We start from the raw sequence: 24,190 nt of genomic DNA, 5'->3' as shown, positions 1-24,190 counted from the left end.
GAAGAAGCTCCTGGCTCCTGGCTTCAGCCTAGCCAGCTCCAGCTGTTGTGGCCATTTTGGAAGTAAACCAGCAGATGGAAGAGCTCTCTCTTTCTTTCTCTCTCTCTCTCTCTCTCTCTCCTGTAGGTCTTCCTTTAAAATAATAAATCTATCTATCTATCTATTTCTATATCTATACATACATATAAGATAATATGAACTATATCTCTGACATATAATGTCTTCTATATTGGAAATACTCAACAAAAATTATTTCCATTCTTCTTTGTATTCTGAATAACTGTAAATTCATCTGGAGAATTTCTTCTTTCCAAACCCCACTCCCCTTCTGTGTTTTCTCTCTTCCTATTTTTACTGCTTTGGGTTTCAGCAAATTGTAACTAGGGTATTTTTTTTTTTTTTTTTTTGACAGGCAGAGTGGACAGTGAGAGACAGAGACAGAGAGAAAGGTCTTCCTTTGCCGTTGGTTCACCCTCCAATGGCCGCCGCGGCAGGCGCGCTGAGGCCGGCGCACCGCGCTGATCCGATGGCAGGAGCCAGGAGCCAGGTGCTTTTCCTGGTCTCCCATGGGGTGCAGAGCCCAAGCACCTGGGCCATCCTCCACTGCACTCCCTGGCCACAGCAGAGAGCTGGCCTGGAAGAGGGGCAACCGGGACAGAATCCGGCGCCCCAACCAGGACTAGAACCCGGTGTGCCGGCACCACTAGGCGGAGGATTAGCCTAGTGAGCCGCGGCGCCGGCCTGTAACTAGGGTATTTTGAAGATGGGAGATGACAACTAAAATTTCTGTCCTTTCAACTCAGATGGAAGTTGAGCTTCCAATAGTCATTCTGAACTTGTATGTTAGCTTATGGTATCTTTTTTCTCTTTTTACCCACCCGAATTAGGAAGCTCCTTAAAGGGAAATCGGGAGCATGGGGGTGTGGAGGGCTACTGAACCTTTTAATCTCCTCTTCCTAGCCTCTCAGAGTGTTCAGTAGATATTTGATGATACTGATTAAATGGAGGGGAAAGCTTTCAGAGTCTTCATTTACCCCAGTAATGACAAGTATGGCAATGGAATAACTTGTTTTCAGTTACTATTAAGGTTGTTAATAAGCTGATACCATATGTGGTTCTGCTAATTTTTTATAGATTATCAGTTAATAAAAACATAAAATTATTCGAGGCTTTGTATATCCCAGTTTGAAATGCTTATGTAGATGTTCAGTTGAGTAGTACAGACTGAAGGTTTTTAGTTTTATGCTATATATATTTAATAAAAAATTTTTTAAAGATTTATTTATTTATTTATTAGAGAGGCAGAGACAGAGAGAGGGAGAGAGGTCTTCCATCTATTGGTTTACTCCCCAAATGACTGCAATGGCTGGAGCTGGGCCAATCTGAAGCCAGGAGCCAGGAGTTTCTTCTGTGTCTCCCACATGGGTGCAAGAAAGGCTCAAGCACTTGGGCCATCTTCCACTGCTTTCCCAGGCCATAGCAGAGAGCTGAACTGGAAGTATAGCAGCCAGGTCTTGAACTGGTGCTCATATGAGATGCCGGCACTGCAGGCTGCAGTTTTACCTGCTATGCCACAGTACCAGCCCCTTTAATTTTTTTATGCTATTATAATGACTTTTGTGATTGTTCTTTGGGCCAAGAAATAGGGCTTTTATGTCCTCATATTTTTAGTTTTTGTAGGCTACTCTAGACTGCATCTTAAGTGGTTACTAAATTGGAATTTTATGGTTATTGTCCTATAATTTTGTAAGTTTTGCCCTCACTGGCTGAAGGACTAAGAAACAAAGGATGTGATGTGTTGTGCCAGAATATGGCTAAGGGCAACAGAGATGGCAAGTAAAAAGCTCACAGAAATACAGAGTCTGAGGGCAAAACCATCATTATATAAAGAGGAGATGTGATAGAAATATAGATTAAGGTTGGAAAAGCAATGGAGCTATTATGAAGTCTTTCTTCAAAAGAAGGTACTCAGGTGTGGTAATTACATATTTGTCATACTTCTGTTACAGAGGAACACAAAATTAGTATTTGAGCTATAATTTTGGACAGTAGTTGGGACAGTAATCTTTAGTATTGAGATGCTTTGATTCTTTTGTTAACTAGTGGCTTATGTGTCTAACTGGGTAAAGATTAATAGAAATCTCTTGAGTATTTTTCTTTAGTGGTAAACTACTTCACTGAATAATTAACTTCTTCAACATACTATTCAATTTCTCCTGGCCTCATTAAATCTTAATATTGTATTGTATAGAAAAATAAGTGTATTTTGTTTTTCTCCTTGAAACTATTTCCTAGGGGAACTGATTATGATGTAGATAAGTGATCTCTTCCACAGGCAAAGTGGCATGGAGAAGTAGCTAGTTACTCAGGTTTCATTTAGCGAAAGAAGATTCTCCTTAGGGCTGTTGCTAGTGCCATTGCTGTTTAGAATGGCAGGCAAATTTCTGGCCACTAATTTGTAGCTTAGCATTCTAGGATTCATTTTTCTTATGAATTATGTTGCACTGTCTTGAACTCTCAGGAAACAACTAAGAACAAGTGGTCCAGTTTTAGAATTATTCTTTTAAACTGAAATGTATTTTAAATCTACATTTTTATGGAAATCTTATTATATATTTTCCTGTATTTTTATAAAGTTAAAAATATGTTTAAAGTGCATGTTTGATCAAGGATACATGAACGTTCATATTTGTAAATATTTTTTGAGCATTTACTGTGTTCCATTCACTGTACTATTTGTACTTTGAATAAAGCTACAGAGAGTCTGTCTTTATGGAGTTCAGTCTAGTGTAATGAAGAAAATAAAATCACAATCAGAATTGAATTTTTTAAAAAGTATAAAAGCAATGACATAAGTAACACATGCTTTTACAAAACTTAAATTAAGTAGAATTCAAATACAGTAGTTTTTCTCCAGCTTTCTCTAATGAGAAACACATGTTTCTTATTTAACTTTCTAATCCTGATATAAAACTGTAATGATTGAAGATGGAACATTTGAGGTACAAACTAATTTAGACAATACTAAGCAGTTTCACTGTTTTTTGTTTTGATTTGAAAATGATCTGGGTATTATCTAGTTTAGCAACTCAAGTGTTTTCAGTGAAATCTGCAAGTTGTTTCAGGATAAAGTTAAGTGACCAATGCAGAGTGTTACCTGTAAAAATCAGGGCAACAGTGTTCATCTAAAATAATTTTAAAGTTTAAGTGGCATCAGAGAGTGACATTTGGTACACTGGTTGGCATGTTGTTTAGCACCATATCAGAGTGCCTGGGGTCACATCCTGGCTTTGCTTCTACATCCAGCTTCTTGCAAATGTGGACTCTGGGAAGCACCAAGTGATGCCTTAAGAAGGTGGGTCCTGCGGCAAGTGCTGTGGTGCAGCGGGTTAAAGCCCTGGCTTGCAGCATTGGCATCCTATGTGGGCACTAGTTCGAGTCTGGGCTGCTCCACTTCCGATCCAGCTTCCTGCTAGTGCGCCTGGGAAAGCATTAGAGGGTGGCCCAAGTCCTTGGGCCCCTGCATCCATATGGGAGACCCGGAGGAAGCTCCTGGCTCCTGGCTTCTGATCGGCTCAGCTCTGGCTGTTGCAGCCATTTGGGGAGTGAATTAGTGGATGGAGACCTCTCTCTCCCTCTGTCTCTACCTCTCTCTGTAACTCCTTCAAATAAATAAAATCAATCTTTTTTTTTTTTTTTTTTTTTTTTTTTTAAAAGAAGAAGTAGTAGTTGGGTCACTGCTACCCATGTGGGAGATCCAGATAGAATTTCTGGCTCCTGGCTTTGGCCTGGCCCATCCCTGGACATTGTGGACATTTGGAGAGTGAAGTAGTGGATGGTAGATCTCTCTCTGTTTATCTCTCAGTCTCTGCCTTTCAAATTAAAAAAAAAAATTACAGTTTACAAATGGCATACTTATTGTATATAACTAAAACTTATTTTTTTAAGGATTTGTTTATTTGAAAAGCAGGTTGACAGAATAAATGGGAGAGAGAGAGACACACACACACACACAAAGACAGAGAGACAGAAGCAGGAAGCCACTTAAGGAGTGAACCAGTGGATGGAAAAGTTGGTCTCTCCTAAACCCCTGCCAATTAAATAATATGAAGGGGCCAGCACTGTGGTATAGTAGGCTAAGCCTCCACCTGCAGCACCGGCATCCCATATGGCGCCCGTTCGAGTCCTGGCTGCTCCACTTCCTATCCAGCTCTCTGCCATGGCCTGGGAAAGCAGTAGAAGATGGCTCAAGTGCTTGGGCCCCCGTACCCTGGTGTGAGACCCGGAAGCAGCTCCTGGCTCTTGGTTTCGGATCAACCCCAGCTCTATCCTTTGAGGACATTTGGGGAATGAACCAGTGGATGGAAGACCTTTCTCTCTACCTCTCTCTCTCTGTCTGTAACTCTTCTTCTCAAATAAATAAATCTTAAAAAAAATTTTATTTATGTATTTGAAAGTCAGAGAGAGAGGTCTTCTCTCTGCTGGTTCGCTCCCTAAGTGCCCCCAATGGCCATGGCTGAGCCAGTCTGAAACGAGGAGCCAGAAGTTTCATCCAGGTCTTCCATATGGGTGGCAGGGGCTTTTCCCAAGTCATTAGCAGAGAGCTGGATTGGAAGTGGAGCAGCTGGGACGTGAACCAGTGCCCTTAAGGATGCCTGGGTTGCAGGCAATGGCTTTACCTGCTTAGCCACAATACAGTTCCCCATTTAACTTTTATTTGAAATGAAACTACTTGTAGATTTTTCAAACAACTTTGGAGATGACAGTTTGGTTACAGCTTCTTGGCACAGCTGTTTTGCTTTGTATAATTATTTTTAATTTAAATGCTTCATGTTTTATGCATACTAACTTCATATAAGTTTAGGGGTATGAGAACTCTATGTATATGTGCAATAAATAGCTACCTCTAGTATTAAACTGAAAATAAAGACTTTGGACTGGAGCTGGGTTCCTCTTTAAATATGTAACCATAACATAGAATTTTACATATATGCAATCGAGGAAAGTTCAAAATTATGGTCAGCACACTGCCATAGATTATCTTTCCTATTGCCATTATCCTTACTGTTAACATTCGTCAATAACAAAAACTAATGATATTTAGGTCCACTACATTTTTATAGAACTTTGGTATTTACAGTGTATTGTCAAAATTAGATTTTTAAAGTACTTCTGATGATAGTGATGGGACATTTGCAAGACACTTTATAATGAAAAAGCTGACATTTTGCTGGGCATTGTTAAATACAATATCCCTGATAACCCCATGAATCTTTCTGTCTAATGAGAAAGCAAAGTCATAGGGACATGAAGGAAAGGATAAGCCAGAATTATGTAAATAAGTACTATGTCTCTGATAGGATCAACGAGTACAGTACAATATAGTATAGTATGATAGAACTAGGGAGATATAGACCTCTTGATCAGCTAATATGGAATTAAGTCTCTAGGGCTGCCCAAGACACATCATTTAGTGCTAGAAAAGCAAATAGTAAAGGAAAATTTAGAAGGGTATTAGTGAAGGTTAGACGCTGACCTTGTTCACAAATTGTTTTTTTCTGCATCACTGTTGATAGCTTAATTGATATTTATCAAATGTTTTTTTAAAAGAAAGTATTGCCACAGGAAATCCATTTATTTTATTTTACTTATTTATTTGAAAGGCAGAGTTAGAGAGGGGGAGAGACAGAGAGATTCCATGTGCTGGTTCACTCCCCAAATGGCTGCAACTGCCAGAACTTGTCCAGGCCAAAAAGGAGCCCAGAGCTCTATCTGTGTCTCCCATGTGGGTGGCCGGAACCCAAACCCTTGGACCACTGGCTGCTCCTTCCCCAGGTGCAGTAACAGGGAATTGGATCGGAAGTGGAGCAGCTGGGACTTGAACTGGCTCTTCTATCACATGTGCTGGCTTACTCCCCTGCACCACAACGCGAGCCCCGGAAATCCATAATTGAGCATTTAGTATGTGCTAGGCATTTTGCTAAATATTGAAGTGCTGAGCAAAATTATTTAGGATCCTCTTTTCATTAAGCTTACAGGCTAGTGGTGGAGATAAAGATTAATCAAAGTATGACAAAGCACAGCGGTGCTTGGCAGGATTGACTGCAGTGGGGCGTGAGGAAGTTTTGGGGTGATGGAAATGTTCTTAACATGTTTGCATACATTTGTCAAAACATATTGAGCTGTATACTTAAATGGAAACGTTTTATGATATGTAAGATATGATCCAAGAAAGTTGATTAAAAAGAGTAACTCAAATACAAAACAATAGCTGTGATAAGTTCTACAAAGGAGTGCCACAGATGAGTATAATAGGAGGAATTGACATTGGCAGAGAGGAAATGATGAGTAGAAGAAAATGAAGTGTGTTAGTTTTAGGACTAGGGTCTGAAGAAGGCTACGAGGAGGCAGCCAGTTAAAGCAGAAAAGACTTTCATTGAAGACAGGACAGCATGGTATGGGAAAAGTAAGGTTGTAGCCCATCCTGACAATTGGTTAGGGGTGGCAGGGTTATGAGAAGAGATTCAGCTCACCAGGCAGTGGGCAACAGCCTATTTATGCTGTTTATGGGAAGGGGCCATGTAGACATGTAGAGAACCACATCCATTGTGATAAGTAGATTTGAATGGGCAGAAGACTCATTTGATAGGTGTTTGTGGAAGTCAACAATTTACAATGCATGCTCTTAGCAGCTTGGTTGTCCTAGGCAAGCTGGCCACTATAAGAGCCAGAGCTGGCAGAATCTTAGTCCTTAAAATTCCATGGTGACATCTACTTGGTCATTCTTAATTGGGGCTCTGTTTGCCAGGTGTGAAATTAACTATTTGTGTCACAGTAGCCTAGCAAATCCTAACAAAGTGAATCATGGGGAATTGGTGACAAGGCGAGAGAATAGCTTGTGCCAAAGCACTGTGGTTGGAAAGTCCTTAAAAATTAAAGAAGCTTGGAAAAGGCATTTATGTAGAAACCAGGAAAAAGATGGGGTTGGGGGGAGGTAGGGCTAGCCCCTGCAGATGGTTGTTAAATTTTGAGTTGTAGCTTAAGCACAATGGAAAGCAGTCGAAGCTCTTCAATTGGCTATGAGGAGGGGGCAAGACGGAGTAATGAAGTTAATTATGGAAATACTACTTTTGCTGTCGTGTTGAGAGTGAATTGGAGGAGTTAGGATAGATTCAGGAAGATTTTATTTAGTAATATTATTCCAGGCCGGCACCGCGGCTCACTAGGCTAATCCTCCGCCTTGCGGCGCCGGCACACCGGGTTCTAGTCCCGGTCGGGGCGCCGGATTCTGTCCCGGTTGCCCCTCTTCCAGGCTAGCCCTCTGCTGTGGCCAGGGAGTGCAGTGGAGGATGGCCCAAGTGCTTGGGCCCTGCACCCCATGGGAGACCAGGAAAAGCACCTGGCTCCTGGCTCCTGCCATCGGATCAGCGCGGTGCGCTGGCCGCAGCGCGCCGGCCGCGGCGGCCATTGGAGGGTGAACCAACGGCAAAAGGAAGACCTTTCTCTCTGTCTCTCTCTCTCACTGTCCACTCTGCCTGTCAAAAAAAAAAAAAAAAAAAAAAAAAAAAAGAGTAATATTATTCCAAGAGGCCAGGACCAGTAATGGGTGGTGGTGATGGACAGAGAACAGAATTAGGACTGTGTTTTAGAGGTAAAAAATGGCCCATCTTGGTGAGAGATTGAATGTGGATAGGGAAGGTGTCTAGAATGATTACTGGGTTTATGGCTTGCATATTAGGGTGGATGATAGTGTTAGTGATAGTGAAATAGGATCCCTGGAAGAGGATAAGAGTGGCTAGGGTAAAAAGAGAATGCACTTGGCATTTTGGAACAATTTACATAAAACTGAAGGTATCTTCACATGGTACAGTTTAACTTCCCTTTTCAGCCAGCAGTGATTGAGCTCTTTGTGCATTGTACAATATGCTGGTGTTGTAGGTTTACTAGTAGAGCTACACAAATAGAAAAAATAACTGGATTCTTAATTTAGTAGAGTCCTGGGAAAGGGATATAAATAACCATGAGGAAAAATAGCAGAAAAGGAGTTTGTGCTGCAAACCAGTATTTATGCTTGTGATTTCCTGCATTTGAGGTAATTCTCTGTGGAGGACTGGAAGCCCAAACTTTTGATATAATTTGGTTATACTATTTGGATTCCTGAAGAATCTTCAGAAGCCACCCACGTCCCTTATGGAACTGTGGCACAACAGCAGGCCTACGAAGTCTCACTGGATTAATAAAATAAAACTTGGGCACCCGTATTTGTGTTTACTAATAGGCTACCTCTTCCTCCCCTTAATTCCCCGCCTCCTACTCCACACAAACAACTTTCCGGAAGTAAGATCAGTTATGAAGATGAAGCTTGTAGGCCCAGGCTCCCTAGCTGCCAAGATATTGTGGATGAAAAGCCGGTGGGAGTAGGCGAAGCCCGTTTATGGCTGTGACTGGGGCCTTCCCGTAGGTGCTCAATGGGAGTCCTTGGGGTTGGAGCGGCGAAGCCCAGCTGGGCTCCCTCGAGTGAATCTTCTTCACCCGGCAGGAGCGGGGGAGGCGCCTGCGCAGCGCTGGCGGCGTGTCCCGAGGCGGAACCCCCAAGGTGAGCCCTGGCCCCACGAGTAGGCGGCCGGGGCGGGTCCCGAAGGCCGGCACCGCCACTCGGCGGTCCCAAGGGTGGCCATCTCCCTGCTGCTTTCCCATTCGGAAACTGGCCCAACCTCCAATCGTCAGCCGCTCACCTCCCTACAGCAGGTGACCCATGGCCAATCGCCAGGGGTCTCTTTGCCAGGCAAGGCCAGCCAATCGGCTGGCCCCTAGGCCAGGGCGGGGGCGGGGCCGGGGTAGGGGCGGCCCGGGAGTCCCGGGGCGGGGGACGGGCTGTACCTCTGACCGGATCGCCCCTGTTGCTGCCGGGCGTCCGACCGCACCACGAAAAGGGGTGCTCGGGAGCATTCCTTGGCTCCCTCCCCTGGAGGCACTGAGGGCGGGGGCCTTGGCGAATGGCTTTCTCGCTGGCCAATTGCGGAGTGAGTAGACCCCAAGGGTCTGGGTGAGGGGCCGGCCCCCACCCCTGAGTCCCCGGGGGTCCCTGCTGCCTGCTCCGGGCCAGGCCGTGGGCGCTAATGTCGCGCTCTCCTGGCCTCCTCCTTGCCGCCCTCTGGGGTGAGTAGGACGACGTGGCTGCCCAGGCCCCTGTTCCGGGGCGCTCTCCCACTTCCTCAGCCGGGGTGGGTGGGGGCTGAGGCCAGGGCCTCCTCTTCACGGAGAGGTCGTCGCCTGCAGCGTAGACTTTGCCTCCCCCCCACCCCCCCGTGGAACTTTTTTCCTTTGGGAAGCTGACTCAGAATATTATTTTAAGTACAAAAATAAAGCTTTCTCTTAAGGTGAAAGCTTAATTTTGACCAGTTGCCTCATTAATAGACTCTCCAGTTGTAGGCCAGATATTTGTGGGGATTTTATTTTTGGTACTGTGTTCTTGCCGAGATATTGTGTGTGTGTGTGTGTGTGTGTGTGTGTGTGTGAGAGAGAGAGAGAGAGAGAGAGAGAGAGAGAGAGAGATAATTACGGATGCCGTTGTTTGTGGGAATGATTTTATGCTTTTTTGGGTAGCTAGTGATGATATATTTAAAAACTGGTGTAGTTTTTAGGGAGTACACATAACAGAAGGTGGGGAAGTTTTAGGTTCTCAGACCAGCTTGCTTGTAGAAAAGTTGAATGTAATTAGTTGACTAGCATTTTTGAATCATGCCCCCCCCCCCCGCCCCCAATCCTTCATCCTATTCTTCACAGGTATTTTTGTTAGGGAAAGTTGGGGAGATTGTTTTAAACAAGAAAAATTTTTGCACTTTCGGTTTTGCTTGTTGATTAAGCTGTTTACTTTTTAACTGTATTAAGGAAATTAAAAACAAATCAAAGTGCTTCTTAGTTTTTCAGTGGAGAAGATGGGAGAGAGGGGGCTTTCACTGTGAATTTTTTTTTTTTTTTTTTTTTTTTTGACAGGCAGAGTGGACAGTGAGAGAGAGAGACAGAGAGAGAAAGGTCTTCCTTTGCCGCTGGTTCACCCTCCAATGGCCGCCGCTGCAGCCGGCGCACCGCGCTGATCCTGGCAGGAGCCAGGAGCCAGGTGCTTTTCCTGGTCTCCCATGGGGTGCAGGGCCCAAGCACCTGGGCCATCCTCCACTGCACTCCCTGGCCATAGCAGAGAGCTGGCCTGGAAGAGGGGCAACCGGGACAGAATCCGGCGCCCCAACCGGGACTAGAACCCGGTGTGCCGGCGCCGCAAGGTGGAGGATTAGCCTATTGAGCCACGGCGCCGGCTCACTGTGAATTTTAAAATTGGGAATTTTCATGCAATTTTTTATGAATCATCTCTGAGAACACTGCCTCTGTTGAACTAACTAGGTAATAAAACCCTTTATTGAATAGTGTTAGCATCTCTCATTTATTTCTGCTTTACAAATATCTTTTTTTCTTTGAATTTTGGTTTAAGTCCAACAAGTGAAAAACTTAAATAACAATACCATATTAATGTTCCTAGTTCAGGGAAGGTATTTATGCATCACTAAAAATCAGTTATATAGTAAGCGTTTAAATGTGAAACAAAGTAACAGGGAAGCTGGACCTGTTTCCAAAAGTGTCCAAAGTTGAACAGGGATGAGGTTGTACCTGAAGTGCCTTTCAGTAAGTAGGAGGCTGTGAAGGCTATTGCCCATGTATTTTGGTATTTGTAAAGTTCTAGAAGGTATGGATTTGCTTTTTCTTAATGTGAAAAGCTTGTATTCAATAATTAACCGATTAGCCACCCCTCTTTCTTTCCCAGTTGATATGAAGAACAGCAGAGTTCAGTATAGCTTTGGTTCAACTAGGGAAAAACTGATATCACCACGTTCTGCAGTTTGAAAATCAGGCAGTTGTATGGTTTACACTCTAGTGATTGAGAAAGAGGATGATGACCAGAAAGCAGTCTGATAATCAGGCCTTTATTCTGAAAAGCAAATTTTAGAATTTCTCCTGGGATATTTTGGCTTTTACCAATATCTAAACTTTACATTGTAGAGTGATAATTTCTGGTGAGTCTTAGGATATGTAGAAAAAGTTTTTGTGATTATTACAATGTGCTTAAATTTTATTTTGGAGGATTTTAATAAAGGTTGAAGCAAAAATTGTTGTACTTGAAAAAGCAATTCTTAAAATGTGTATCAGGTATCCCTTCATAAATATTTAACTTTAAAAATTTTTAAGAATTTTTTTGAAAGAGAGCTCTTTAATCTCCTGGTTGGTTCACTTCTGAAGTGCCTGCAACAGCTAGGGCCAGGCAGAAGGCAGGAGCCCAGAACTCAATCTAGATCTCACACAGGGTGGTAGGGACCCAAACATTTGTATCATCACTGCTGCTTCCCAGGGTGCACATTAGCAGAAAGTTGGAAATGGAGCTGGGACTTGAGCCTAGATACTCTGTATGGAATGCAGGCATCCCAAGCATCAGAAGATGTAAGGATTTATTTATGTAATTGAAAGACAGACTTACAGAAAGAGAAGGAGAGAGAGAGCTTCAGTCTGTTGGTTCATTCCTCAAATGGCAGCAATGACTGGACTGGGCCAGGCCAAAGCTGGGAACCAGGAACTTCTTCCAGATCTCCCACCTGGGTGCAGGGGCCCAAGGGCATAGGCCGTCTTCTGCTGCTTTCCAAGGCACATTAGCAGGGAGCTGGATCAGAAGCGGAGTAGTCGAGACTTGAACCGGTGCCCATATGGGATAAAGGCATCGCTGGCTGTGGTTTTAACCTGCTGTTCCATAGCACCGTCCCACCCCACTCCACCCCACCCCAGCTGTGACAAATGTCTGACCCCTCCCTAAGTACTTTAATGAATTGAGGTTCTGCTGCACACAGGCGGCTAGTTATTGGAAGCTATTTTCCATCTTCCTTATTTCCCAGGTCCTGTTGTGTTTGCCTTAGTAATACCTTTTAGATTTGCCAGTTTATTCTAGGTGGTAATTAATGATTTCATTTAGGTCATCATCATCTCTCACCTAGACTTTTTGTAGAATCTTCTGACTAGACTCTGTCACTGGACACTTCTTGCCCATCTTGTGTATCCAAATCAAATCTGACTTTACTCCTATGCTTCAAAAATCTGTTCTGGCTTCCTGTTGCCAGAGTCCAACTGCCTGGAATATTCTTCAGGGTATTTCATAAACTAATCCTAATTTATCTCTCCTGAGTCTGTAATCAGCTCCAGGTGCTTTACCAGAGGCATCCACTTTGAACTGCTTCACATTTAGAACATGCCGTGGCCTCTCAGTTGTCTGTTCACGCAGTCTTTCCCTCAGTTAGGTTACCCCATGTGTTTAGCATACTTAACATATAACTTAATGACAGCTCCTGTGTTCTGGTTATTTACCTGGAGGTGTTGACTTCATGGAAGAAACTCTAAGACTGTAGTTCTGTCTCTCCCTTTTTGTTAATAGTGGAAGGGAACAGTCTCAGAGAAGCCAGAGACTTAACTCAGTCACACAGCTGTAGACCTGAAAAACTAGGACCAGAGCCCACATGACACTTGCTTTTTTTTTTTTTTAATTTTTTTTTTTTTATTTGACAGATAGAGACAGAGAGAAAGGTCTTCCTTCCATTGGTTCACACCTCCCCCCACCCCCAAATGGCCACTACAGCTGGAGCTACGCCGATCCAAAGCCAGGAGCCAGTTGCTTCTTCCTGGTCTCCCATGTAGGTGTAGGGGCCCAAGGACTTGAGCCATCTGCTGCTGCTTTCCCGGGCCACAGCAGAGAGCTGGATCAGAAGAGGAGCACCTGGGACTATAAGTCTTTTGGTACTAATTGTCCATCGGTCTGATTAGTTTATCATGCCGCACTCACCCCACCCCCGCCCACGGGTGTTTATTTTTCAGTTTGTTTTATTTTGCTATACAGAGAGAACCAGTTTGTTTTTTTAAAATCTTTTATGATGAAATTCTCAAGCATTATGCTATGAGAATTCTGTAGCTATTTCAAAACTTGAACTCAATTTAAGGATTCACATGTTTAATATAAATTTTTCCTGGCATATATATAGAGAGCAAATTTCCAGGAAACTTATCTGAAATTTTTATATTTGGTGACTACTTAAAAATAGGCTTTCCAAATGCTGTTAATTTGAAGCTAGGGAAATGGAAGAAATGTGTTTTTTCATCCTGTACTATTAACACACTCAGTTTATTTAGATCCTGAAATGACTTAACCTATGACATAGAAGAAAGATTGCAAATGGCCAGGCTGGTTTAAAGAAAATCACATGGTCAAACAGTGCATTGTTAGGTGGTGTGGTGGAGTAGGTGTTTTTGTTCTTCATGAAATTACTTTCTTGAATGTTGAGTCATGATCATGTTTTTGGCAGGAAGGATGTGGGAGAAACAACTTCAGTACTCCATTTTACTGGCGAGTTTTCTTCAGCATTTCATTTATTCCAGTGATTGCTAAGTTTTAAGTGCATGTTTACTAGCATGTGGTGTACCTTTATGCGATGTGAATTTGTGATGCTGCATTTTATTTGAATAAGAGATCATGAAGAAGAATCAGTTGCACTAGCAGTTATGCTAAGGCCTGTGAAGTCCATCAGTTTTAGCATTTGGTATTTGTACCTGATTCCTGTTGGCTAAAGCAGCTCATTTTTGTCATATTTATGTATGAGCAAGTCAGATTTGGTGTGTGTGTGTGTGTTTAACAGAAACTTAACATTGTGTATAAATGGTTTTCTTTTTGAAGATAAAAGATATTCTGATTTTTCAAAGAGCTAATATATGTTCCCAAATCAGATTTTTCTATGGGGAAAAAAGCCTTGCTTTATGTTGTTTGGCTCTTTGTCAAAATAACAAATATAATTTCCCTTTTGTGGTTCAGTTATAATACCCAGTACTTTTCTGAACATCTCATATTGGAACTGTTTTTCTGATCTGTTTTCCAGACTGTGTCTTACCATTTGTTTGATCTATTACTCATACCATTTTTATTGCCATTATCTATTATCTTCTTTAGAGTTCATCACTTTACTGTTGATGATCTTTCTTTAAAGAGATATTTAATTACAGTTTAACTTATACATATATCCTTTTCTTGATTGTACATCTCTGAAAATTGCATGTGGTTTATATAGTATTATCTGCTTATTTGTTCATTTTGTTTTTATGTTAGGCACTGCATGAGGCTGGAGGATATAGTGGTGAATCCTGATTATCTAAAGCTCCAAATTAAAAGGAGGAAATAGGATATTTGCCATTGTGTTACTTTACACATACTGTTCATCTAACACCATTGGATGTTTATTATTCTACCTTATCTTACAGATAAGGAAATGGAGGCAGAGAAAATAACCTGGCTAGATTACACAGGTAATTTGTTAGGAAGTTGTAGATTCATTACTTAAAAGTAGATCAGTCTTTGGAGCTTGTTCTCATTTTCATTCAGTTGTTCCTTCGGGCAATTTTCAGATTATATTTTGGTGCCCTTATGTCATGAACTTTTTAAAATATTGTGATTCAATAGAAAAGTATAATGGATTTGAAGTCAGAGGATTAGATTGAAATTCCATTTTTTAAAAATCAGAATGATTTGTATAATCACTTAAAATAGAATGAGTATCACCTTTACTGAGTTGTGATTGTGAAATGAGGAAACAACAGTATCTAGCAGAATACCTGATACTTTAAAAAAAAAGTTTAACTTTTATTAGGCATCCTTGGTGAATTCATGGTATATTAAGCAAGCATACTTGCTCAGAATTACAGAAAATGGCCGCTGACATTGTGGCATAGCAGTTAAAGCAACAGCCTGCAACACTGGCATCCAATATGAGTGCCAGTTTGTGTCCCAACTGCTCCACTTCCAACCTACCTCCCTCCTAATATCCTAGGTAAAGCAGTGGAAGATGGCCCAAGTGTTTGGGTCTCTGCCACCCATGTGGGAGACCGAGATGAAGCTCCTGGCTCCTGGCTTTAGCCTGGCCCAGCCTTAGCCATTATAGCCAATGCCATTTGGGGAGTGAACCAGCAGATGGAGATCTCTCTTTCTTTCTCTGTCTCTGCATCTCTCTGTGTAACCCTGACTTTCACGTAAATAAATACGTCTTTGAAAAAATTATGGAAAAAGATTTATTTTTAGGGCATTCTTGTGGTACCTGGCAATTGTCGACAAGATGGGTTATAGCAACTATATTGACACTAGAGAACCTAATTTGGAACCTTACATTATCAGAACATTACTTTAAATAGAAAATACCTTCCTGAAGGTACAGTGTAGAGAAAAGGTTCAATGTGAGGTTCAATTGTATGGGCATTTTTGAATTGATAATCTTCACACAAAAGGACTCGGTGGTTGAGTATTCTTTAGAATTAGAAATAGGTAAAAACTCTTAACGTCAGAACTTCTCTGTGTCTGCAAGTTCTGTTCTTCCTTTAACTAAACCACAGGGATAATAGGGATTTTAAATATTTCTAGATTTTTAGTAATCCAAAGAAATTACAGATTAGTATGCCTCATATAAAAGCATGGTCTTATTAATATTTTGGTTTCCTTATACTTTTTTCATCATTAAACCAATTTTCAAGTCATTTGGCAGGGAAACAAAATGGTGTCATTTCTCTAAAAGCTTGACTTGCTAACTTAAATTTCTTAGAACTTCATTAAATTTGGCGTAATTTTTTTTAACTTGCCACTTGCTCGTCATATACCTACTTTTCCTCTGTATAGTTAACAGATATTTCTCTTATTATTCCTTTACTTGATTATTGATGTCAGACTCACAGTATGGTAACTTTATATTCTTTCTTTTCCTTACCTTTATGGAAGATCAGTACTACACTTGCTTTTTTCCAGTCTTCTGGTATCTCTCCAGTTCTTGAATTTTCAAAAATAATTGTAAGTGATTGAATTGTAAGTATGCCCTATACTCCCATTGAATGAAACTTATCTGTGATGCATGTCATCTCCAATTATTAATTGTGATCATAAACTTTCCAAATATGCTCATATTTTAATCAAAATGACATTTCCTGCACAATTTTCATTGCTTTAATTATAGGGTGTATGTTTCACTATTTTAAAAAAAATTCTTTTTTTTTCATGTTCATAACATGTATTTTTCACTAGGAAAATTGTTTTCTTTCATGTTTTCCTGTTAAATTTTGAAGTTATCCTGTTTTACAGCCCTGCTACTGATAACTTACCCTATTATTAGTCTAAATTTTTCTGTGCGACTTACATAAAACAATTTATTTTTATTTTCTTTTTGTATATATTTTTATTGTATACTATTTTGTCTTTTATAAGAGAAGGTACTACACATAAGGTACTTAATCCTTTAAGTTTTGCCTGTGAAATAAGATTGGATGTAAAAATAATACTCATTTGTTAATTTCTTTTTTCATTTGTTAATTTCTTTATTACTCAGCCTTTCTGCTCTTTCTTAGTTCCTCATGTCACCCATAAAGTTCATAATTTCCTGATTCTGATCTCAAGAAGACCTTAAACCACCTTTACCTTCACTATTCATTCCTTTTCCTCTTTTAGCAGGGAATTACTTTAAAAGGTCTTACTCCTTTCCTCAAAAGCTGCTTCCTATGCTGCTTTCACTGAAGGCATGTTTCTCCAGATCAACTAGAATTCCTATATACTTTAAGCAGTTTAAGGATTTCTCCTTTTAGTATTCTTTTTTTTTTTAATGAGCATGAAATAGATATGCAACGATTAGTGTCCCAACTGAAGTCATAAGTAGGAATTTATTTGGTTTTGCTGCCATTAGTTAGCCTATAAGTGCCTGCTAAATAGAGAAAAGTGGTCCTATTTAACATTAGATATTAGGAAGATAGTAGGAAGTACTGACATAGCTTTGAGGCAGTTCAGTTTTCTAACATTCTAGATTCTATTTTAGGAAATTCCTTTAAACCAGATGTATTCCTCTTTATTAAATTACATATGTAGATTCTGGTATAGAATTATACGTTCCTGTGCTTGAGTTTACCTTCTTTTGCTTTATTAGCAAAGTTCGCTTGACACATAGAGACTATTTTATTTTATTTTTTTGACAGGCAGAGTGGACAGTGAGAGAGAGAGAGACAGAGAGAAAGGTCTTCCTTTGCCGTTGGTTCACCCTCCAATGGCCGCCGCAGCCGGTGCGCTGCAGCCGGTGAACTGCGCTGATCCAAAGGCAGGAACCAGGTGCTTCTCCTGGTCTCCCATGCGGGTGCAGGGCCCAATACTTGGGCCATCCTCCACTGCACTCCCTGGCCACAGCAGAGAGCTGGCCTGGAAGAGGGGCAACCGGGACAGAATCTGGCGCCCTGACCGGGTCTAGAACCCGGTGTGCTGGTGCTGCTAGGCGGAGGATTAGCCTATTGAGCCACGGCGCCGGTTGAGACCATTTTATTTTTAACATAGTGAGTGCATAGAGAACCGCCCCCACCTGCTCCTGTACTGGTTCATTCTCCAGACACCTGCAACAACTGGAACTGGGCTGGACTGAAGTTTGAGCAGGGAACTCAGTCCAGGTCTCCCATATGAGTGGCAGGGACCCAATTACTTGAGTCATCACATGCTGCCTCCCAGGGTCTGCATTAGCAGAAAGCTGGAGTCAGGAGCTACAGCTGGGTATTGAACCCAAGTGCCCTGATGTGGGACATGGGCATCTTAACCGCTACACTAAACAACTGTCCTATAGATATGTGATTTTCTTGGTTAGATTGAGGTTTAATTTCTATTGAGATTTTTCTAAGTTAATTTCTTATTATGTTGCATACCTTTTTTCTTTATTTATAATTGTTAGATTTAACTTAAACTTCAGATGAATTCATACAGAACTGTAGCACATCAGTATCATCAGTTAGGAAACAGCAGCCACTGTGGTCCTGATTGCTAACAATGCAGGATAATTACTGAAGTTCATGGATGAAAGAGAAGGAAAGATGCAGAGAAAAGGACAGTAGAGAAAGGAGACAGGGAGCAGAGAAAGGGAAGAAGAAAGAGCACAAGAGCAAAAGAAATCTAGGGAGAAGCAGCCATAGCAGGACTGGTGTGTTAGCATCAGTGATGCCAGATACTGCAGCCAGTACCACTTGCATTTGTTCAACACTGAGCTAGCACTGAGGGTATATAAATGGTGCAGTTCCAGCCCTCATGGAATTTGTAATCCCTCAGAAAAGTCAATCATTAATATATAATTATGATAAAGTATAATAAATGTTAGGGCAAATACAAAGGACTGGAATGTGTATCTTCTCGACTCCCACCCTACTTGTTCTCAAGAGCTACTGTAGGAAGTATGAAGTCACACTGTCTTAAAGGGTCTGCCCTGTTCTCAGTTCTTTTCAGAGGAAGACAAACCATCCTCAGCATGGTAAAAGACTGTATTCTTAGTCCCGCTTAAAAACAAAACTCCATCAGAAAAGGGTTAATAGGAGTAGATGTACTGCCATAGTGTTCTAAATGTTGAATGGAAGGAGGAACAATTAATACTTTCAGAGAATTTTTATGAAATAGTCTCCATCATCTCGTGAGACACTCAAGCAAAGACCAGATGAATTTCCAAGAAGTTGTAGAAATAATTTCTGTAAGTTAGAAATTAGAATAGGTGATTGATATATAGTGAAACTGTGGTACTTCATTTTAGTACATTATTTTTACTAGATTTGAGAAAACAGTCGAATTATCTGTCTTATTGACATCTCTGTACATGTTATTTTATTGATTGCAGTTGGTTAAATTATACTCAGATATGCAGATCTCTTTAAGGACATAAAAATTTGTGGATTACTGTGTGAGGGAGGTTAGGCCAGTTTGGGGGTTCTTAGTTGATATCATATTGGCAAGTAGAATTTTGGCTTAGACATTGTGAAATGTGGAGTGTATTCTAAGGGTAAAGGAAAGTTGTGGAAAGAGTCAGGTCTTAGAGGAGAGAGCCCAGGTGAGATTCAGATGATTTTATCAGTATTAAAGGACTTGAAGAATTAATTTAAGTGAGGTCAAATTGCATAATGTAAATCTAATTTGTTTTTATTTATTCACTGAAGATTTTTTAATTGGATGATGATTTGTTCAAAAAGATATATTGGCAATTTTTTATAGTGGTAGTTCTAAGTGGATTCAAAAGAGAAATTGTTTAAGATTACTTTTCCTGTCTAACCTCAATGCTTTACCTTTTATTCATTTATGGAGGTACTTTGACCTTTTTAATTATTTAGCTGATTTTAACTGGAAGGTGATAATTAAATGTCTGGTAATTATATTAGAACAGTCTAAAACAAAAGAAAACTAAGCCACACAGTCCTGATACCTCTGTGGCATAATAACAAGGGAAGAAATTGCTCCCTTCTTGTATAGTGTAGTAATATGGTGTCTGTGAAATGGTATGTGATTATCCTTCTTTTCACCTACAACATCCTTTGTTTTCATCCTCTGCAAGTGAAATGTTTCTAATAGGAAGTCCTTTGAGATCTCTTTTAAAAATGAAGACATTTAACTACAATTTTATGAACATGTACTGTATATGATTATTATGATCTTTCTTTCTTAAACTTTGTTTTAAAACGTAATGTCTCGCCGGTGCCGTGGCTCAATAGGCTAATCCTCCGCCTTGCAGCGCCGTTACACCGGGTTCTAGTCCCGGTTGGGGCACCGGATTCTTTCCCGGTTGCCCATCTTCCAGACCAGCTCTCTGCTGTGGCCAGGGAGTGCAGTGGAGGATGGCCCAAGTCCTTGGGCCCTGCACCCATGGGAGACCAGGATAAGCACCTGGCTCCTGCCATCGGATCAATGCGGTGCGCCGGCTGCAGCGCACCGGCTGCGGCGGCCATTGGAGGGTGAACCAATGGCAAAGGAAGACCTTTCTCTCTGTCTCTCTCTCTCACTGTGCACTCTGCCTGTCAAAACAAACAAACAAACAAAAAAACGTAATGTCTCTTGAGGCTGGCGCTGTGGCAAAGTGGATAAAGCTGCCTCCTGCAGTGCCAGCATCCCCTATGGGTGCCAGTTTGAGACCCAGCTACTCCTCTTCCTATCCAGTTCTCTGCTATGGCCTGGGAAGGCAGTAGAGGCTTGCTCAAGTAGTAGTTGCTTGCTCAAGTAGTAGTTGCTCTACTAATAATAGTAGTAGGACAATTCCTGTGTTTGTCAGGGAAGAAAATAGAAGTTTAGAGAGCCACAGCTTGTTAGTCATTGAGCTGGTATTAGAAACCAGGTTTTGCCAGTCCATTGTTCTGTAATAATACCTTAGTATTTCTTTTTTCTTTTTTAAGATTTGTTTATTTGAAAGGCAGAATTACAGGGAGAGAGGGAGAGAGAAAATCTTCGATCCACTGGCTTACTTTCCAAATAGCTGCAACAGCAGGGACTGGGTCAGGCCTGAGCCAGGAGCTTCATCTGAATGGCAGGGGCCCAGGTACTTGGACCATCTTCCTGCTGCTTTCCCAGGGGCTTTGGCAGGGAGCTGCATCAGAAGTGGAGCATCCAGGAACCCACTGTGCCACAACATTGCCCCCTATATCTTACCATTTCAATTTGGTGTTTTGAGATAATGGCTTTATAATGACAAAGTATGTAAAGATCAGGTGTTGCTGCTATATAAAATGAACTTTTGGCCTCAGTTTACTAAAATGGGGAATGGAAAAATGATCAGCAGTCTTTGACCAAAGGCAGGGAAGTTAAAATGAATTGAAAGTCATTTGAGGCCGGGGCCGCGGCTCACTAGGCTAATCCTCCGCCTTGCGGCGCCGGCACACCGGGTTCTAGTCCCGGTCAGGGCGCCGGATTCTGTCCTGGTTGCCCCTCTTCCAGGCCAGCTCTCTGCTGTGGCCAAGGAGTGCAGTGGAGGATGGCCCAGGTGCTTGGGCCCTGCACCCCAGGGGAGACCAGGAAAAGCACCTGGCTCCTGGCTCCTGCCATCGGATCAGCGCGGTGCGCCGGCCGCAGCGCGCTGGCCGCGGCGGCCATTGGAGGGTGAACCAACGGCAAAGGAAGACCTTTCTCTCTGTCTCTCTCTCTCACTGTCCACTCTGCCTGTCAAAAAAAAAAAAAAAAAAAGTCATTTGAGATGGATACACATTTATATATGTATAGATACATATTTATAAATGCACGTATTATAAATGTATAAATACATTTCTCTTATTTAATACAGAGTTGTGGTTCCTGACCATTCTTCATTCTTCTGCTTAACTTTAAGAAAGCTAGGCATGTAGGGATGGCTGGCTGGCCATTTAGTTGTCTGCTTTGTCTTTTCCACCTAAGATTGATTTGTTTTTCAGTCAGAGATGACTAAGAACTCAAGTTTCTTTTGATTAAAGTTAAAACATAGGAATTCTGTAATCTTGGAGCTTAAAATTTTAAGTATACACAAAGTAAGATATGCAAATACTGTGAGAAACAAGTGGGTCCTCTGAATAAATAAACATTTATACGATGTCCAGAGTGTAGTGTTCAAGCCAAGGGTGAAAGTGAGCAGGGAACTTGATTAGGAGAGTAGTGTTGTCTCTCACTTAAGGCCATTTTTTAGAGGTGAGCATTTTGATGTTCTTCTGTTTTTTAATAAGAGGAGGGAGAATTTCAGAGCTGAAAAAAGTGGGTTAAGGGAGGGGAGAATAAACAGTGAGAATATGAAGTTAGGAGTGAGGGAATGGAGGAATGAATTGAACCAAAAATGGGGAAAATAGATCATCCTGGTAGTTTTTGCTTGTGTTCTTTTAGCTGAATTACTGTCATGCTGGTGGTGACTGGGAGCCAATTACGAGGTTTCTGGGAAAAAGAAAGTGATTGTGAAGAGCAGGGTAAATCCTGATTTAAGCAACTACATGTAATTAATGAGAGAGTAGGGCTTGAGGTTGGAGACAATGATATACTACTGTTCTTGGAGAATTTAGATAATTTAAACAGACCTATTTGTGTAAAAGTACTATTCCTATTTTAAAAATGAAAATGTCTTTATGTATGAAGAATGAATTATTTTGTGTCCTGTTAAACATTGTTGGGTACTGCTAGGCTTATTGTAATTTTTTTTCCTCCAGGGTTTGGATTCAGGGTTTGTTCCTACTGTCCAAGACTTTGATAAAAAACTTACAGAGGCTGATGCTTACCTACAAATCTTGATAGAACAATTAAAGGTATGACATTAGTTTATTTATTGAATTGGTAGAAACTAGTAAGTGTTACTAGGCATGATTTTGAGAAAAAGTTACTTGATGTTAATTTAAAGCCATCATGTGATTCTTGAGCAATTTTTAAAAATGATTTATTAAAAAAACTTAATTCTAATTGTATTGGTAAATGGCATGTTACATAATGCACTTTTTTGGTTCTTAAGGAAAAGGTAAATAGACATAATTAGGAGACATTAAAGCAAGATTAAATTGATACTCTGATTCAAATTTCTGTGAAACTGCTAAGTTTCAGTGGCTCAGTTTCTAGGACTTGTTTTTATATTTTGCAGAAGGAGTAGAAGAGGGTATCTTCTCCACCTCTTTTATCATTACTGAAATAAATGGTCTCCTTCAGTTCCTACTCTAAAATTAATTAAAAAGCAGAAGTTCTGGGAAAAAAAGTGTTGATAAAAGTTGAAAGTCAAAACAAAAAATCCTTCGAGTTTGAATTGGTGTTTTAGGTTCTTTTGCTTGAAATTCAACCTGAGTGATTGAGCTTGCCTATTTAGGGTCACACATACAATACAATTTGACTCAATCTAGTTCCTTGAAAAAATATATGCTGCCTTGAAAATTCACATAAGTCATACCAGGAGGAAATGTGTTTAAGAACTAAAGTTTAATTTTCTTTATTTTTAGTAAATGTACAGAATGTAAAGTGGCTTGATTCTATAACCTGTTTTTTTTTTTTTTAACCTTGTAGCTTTTTGATGACAAGCTTCAAAGCTGCAAAGATGATGAACAGAGAAAGGTAACTTATATAACCATGATTTTGAAATTTTTATATGTAATTTCCTATTTGTAAGTAAGTTCTTTTCACATATCACAAGTTAAAGACAGAAAGCTATTTTTGTAAATTAAAGTGGATCATTTCAAATATTAATAAACCAATTAGCCAAGAATTTTCAAAATAAATCAGAGACATTTGAGGAAACGAGTGGTGGGTTAACTTCAGTTCTCCTCTAACTGCCTCTTGAATTTTTGACATCTGCTTTGAAGTTTGCATATTATTTTCTTTCTTCCAGTTAACATTTTATTTTCTATCTTGGTTAGATTTCTTAATGCAGCATTATTTTTTGCTTTTCTGTTTACTATAGCCTTGTATTTGGCTCATTTATACTTAGTTGTGTTCTAACACACTCTTCATTCTTAATTTTGGAATTTATCCCTATATCACTTTTAAACAACTTAGAAAAGATTAAGTGTTACTAAAATAAACATTCTTATCACATAGTAAAAATTAATAGAAAAAACAAAGCTTGTTTTCAAGTAAGGAATAGAATGTTCTATATTCTTACAAATTTTCAATCATACCAGTTTTGTTTAAGAAGGTTTAATCCATAAAATGTCAAATTTTTATTTTTATTTATTTTAAATTTATTTTTAAAAGATTTATTTTATTTATTTGAAAGAGGGAGTTACAGAGAGTGGCAGAGACAAAGAGAGAGGTCTTCCATCTGCTGGTTCACTCCCCAGATGGCCACAATGGCTGGAGCTGTGCTGATCTGAAGCCAGGAGCTTCTTCCAGGTCTCCCAAGGAGTGCAGGGGCCCGAGGACTTGGGCTGTCTTCGACGGCTTTCCCAGGCCATAGCAGAGAGGAACAGCCGGGACTAGAACTGGTGCCTAATGGGATGCTGGCGCTTCAGGCCAGGGCTTTATAATCTGCTGCGCCACAGCGCTGGCCCCTATTTATTTTTCTAAAGATTTATTTATTTGTTTGAAAGGCCAAATTAGGGAGAGAAAGAGACCAAGAGAAATTTCCCCATTTGCTGGTTCACTCTCCAAATGGCTGCAACTTCCAGGATTAGTCTGTTTCGAAGCCAGGAACCCATCCAGGTCTCCTGCATGGCTGTCAGGGGCCCAAACACTTGGGCAATCTTCCACTGCCTTCCCAGGCACATTAACAGTCAGGACCTGAAAATACACTCATATGGGATGCCAACATCACAGGAGGTAACTTAACCTGCTACACCTCTATGCCAGCCCATGGGATTTTTATTTAAATATTTGATTTCGGTT

The 24,190-nt window shown here is 40.7% G+C and overlaps 1 protein-coding gene across 50 annotated transcripts in view; it reads left to right on the top strand.

Moving 5' to 3' along the window:
* The window catches only part of OSBPL9 (oxysterol binding protein like 9), a 188,901-nt gene that overhangs the window by 113,516 nt on the left and 51,195 nt on the right, over positions 1-24,190 (top strand). For 9 of the 50 annotated variants that reach the window (XR_016211030.1, XM_070078515.2, XM_008265259.5 and 6 more), the window contains 3 exons: positions 15,836-15,904; positions 22,039-22,134; positions 22,874-22,921. Coding sequence is in view for 15 of the 50 variants with exons in the window: in XM_070078515.2 (XP_069934616.1) it covers positions 15,836-15,904; positions 22,039-22,134; positions 22,874-22,921 (213 nt within the window). In the remaining 35 variants the exon portion in view is untranslated. Of the gene's footprint in view, positions 1-8,319; positions 8,597-8,876; positions 9,160-13,388; positions 13,430-14,182; positions 14,380-15,835; positions 15,905-22,038; positions 22,135-22,873; positions 22,922-24,190 lie in introns of those variants that run through there. The other 41 variants (XM_070078517.2, XM_008265262.5, XM_089300691.1 and 38 more) reach the window with 21 other exon arrangements.

This window comes from Oryctolagus cuniculus, chromosome 7 (assembly GCF_051225735.1).
Source record: "Oryctolagus cuniculus isolate XC-2025 breed Fujian yellow rabbit chromosome 7, ASM5122573v1, whole genome shotgun sequence".
Taxonomy (NCBI): Eukaryota; Metazoa; Chordata; class Mammalia; order Lagomorpha; family Leporidae; genus Oryctolagus; species Oryctolagus cuniculus.
Note: the sequence above shows the minus strand (reverse complement) of the source record. Positions and strands in the feature narration are given on the sequence as shown.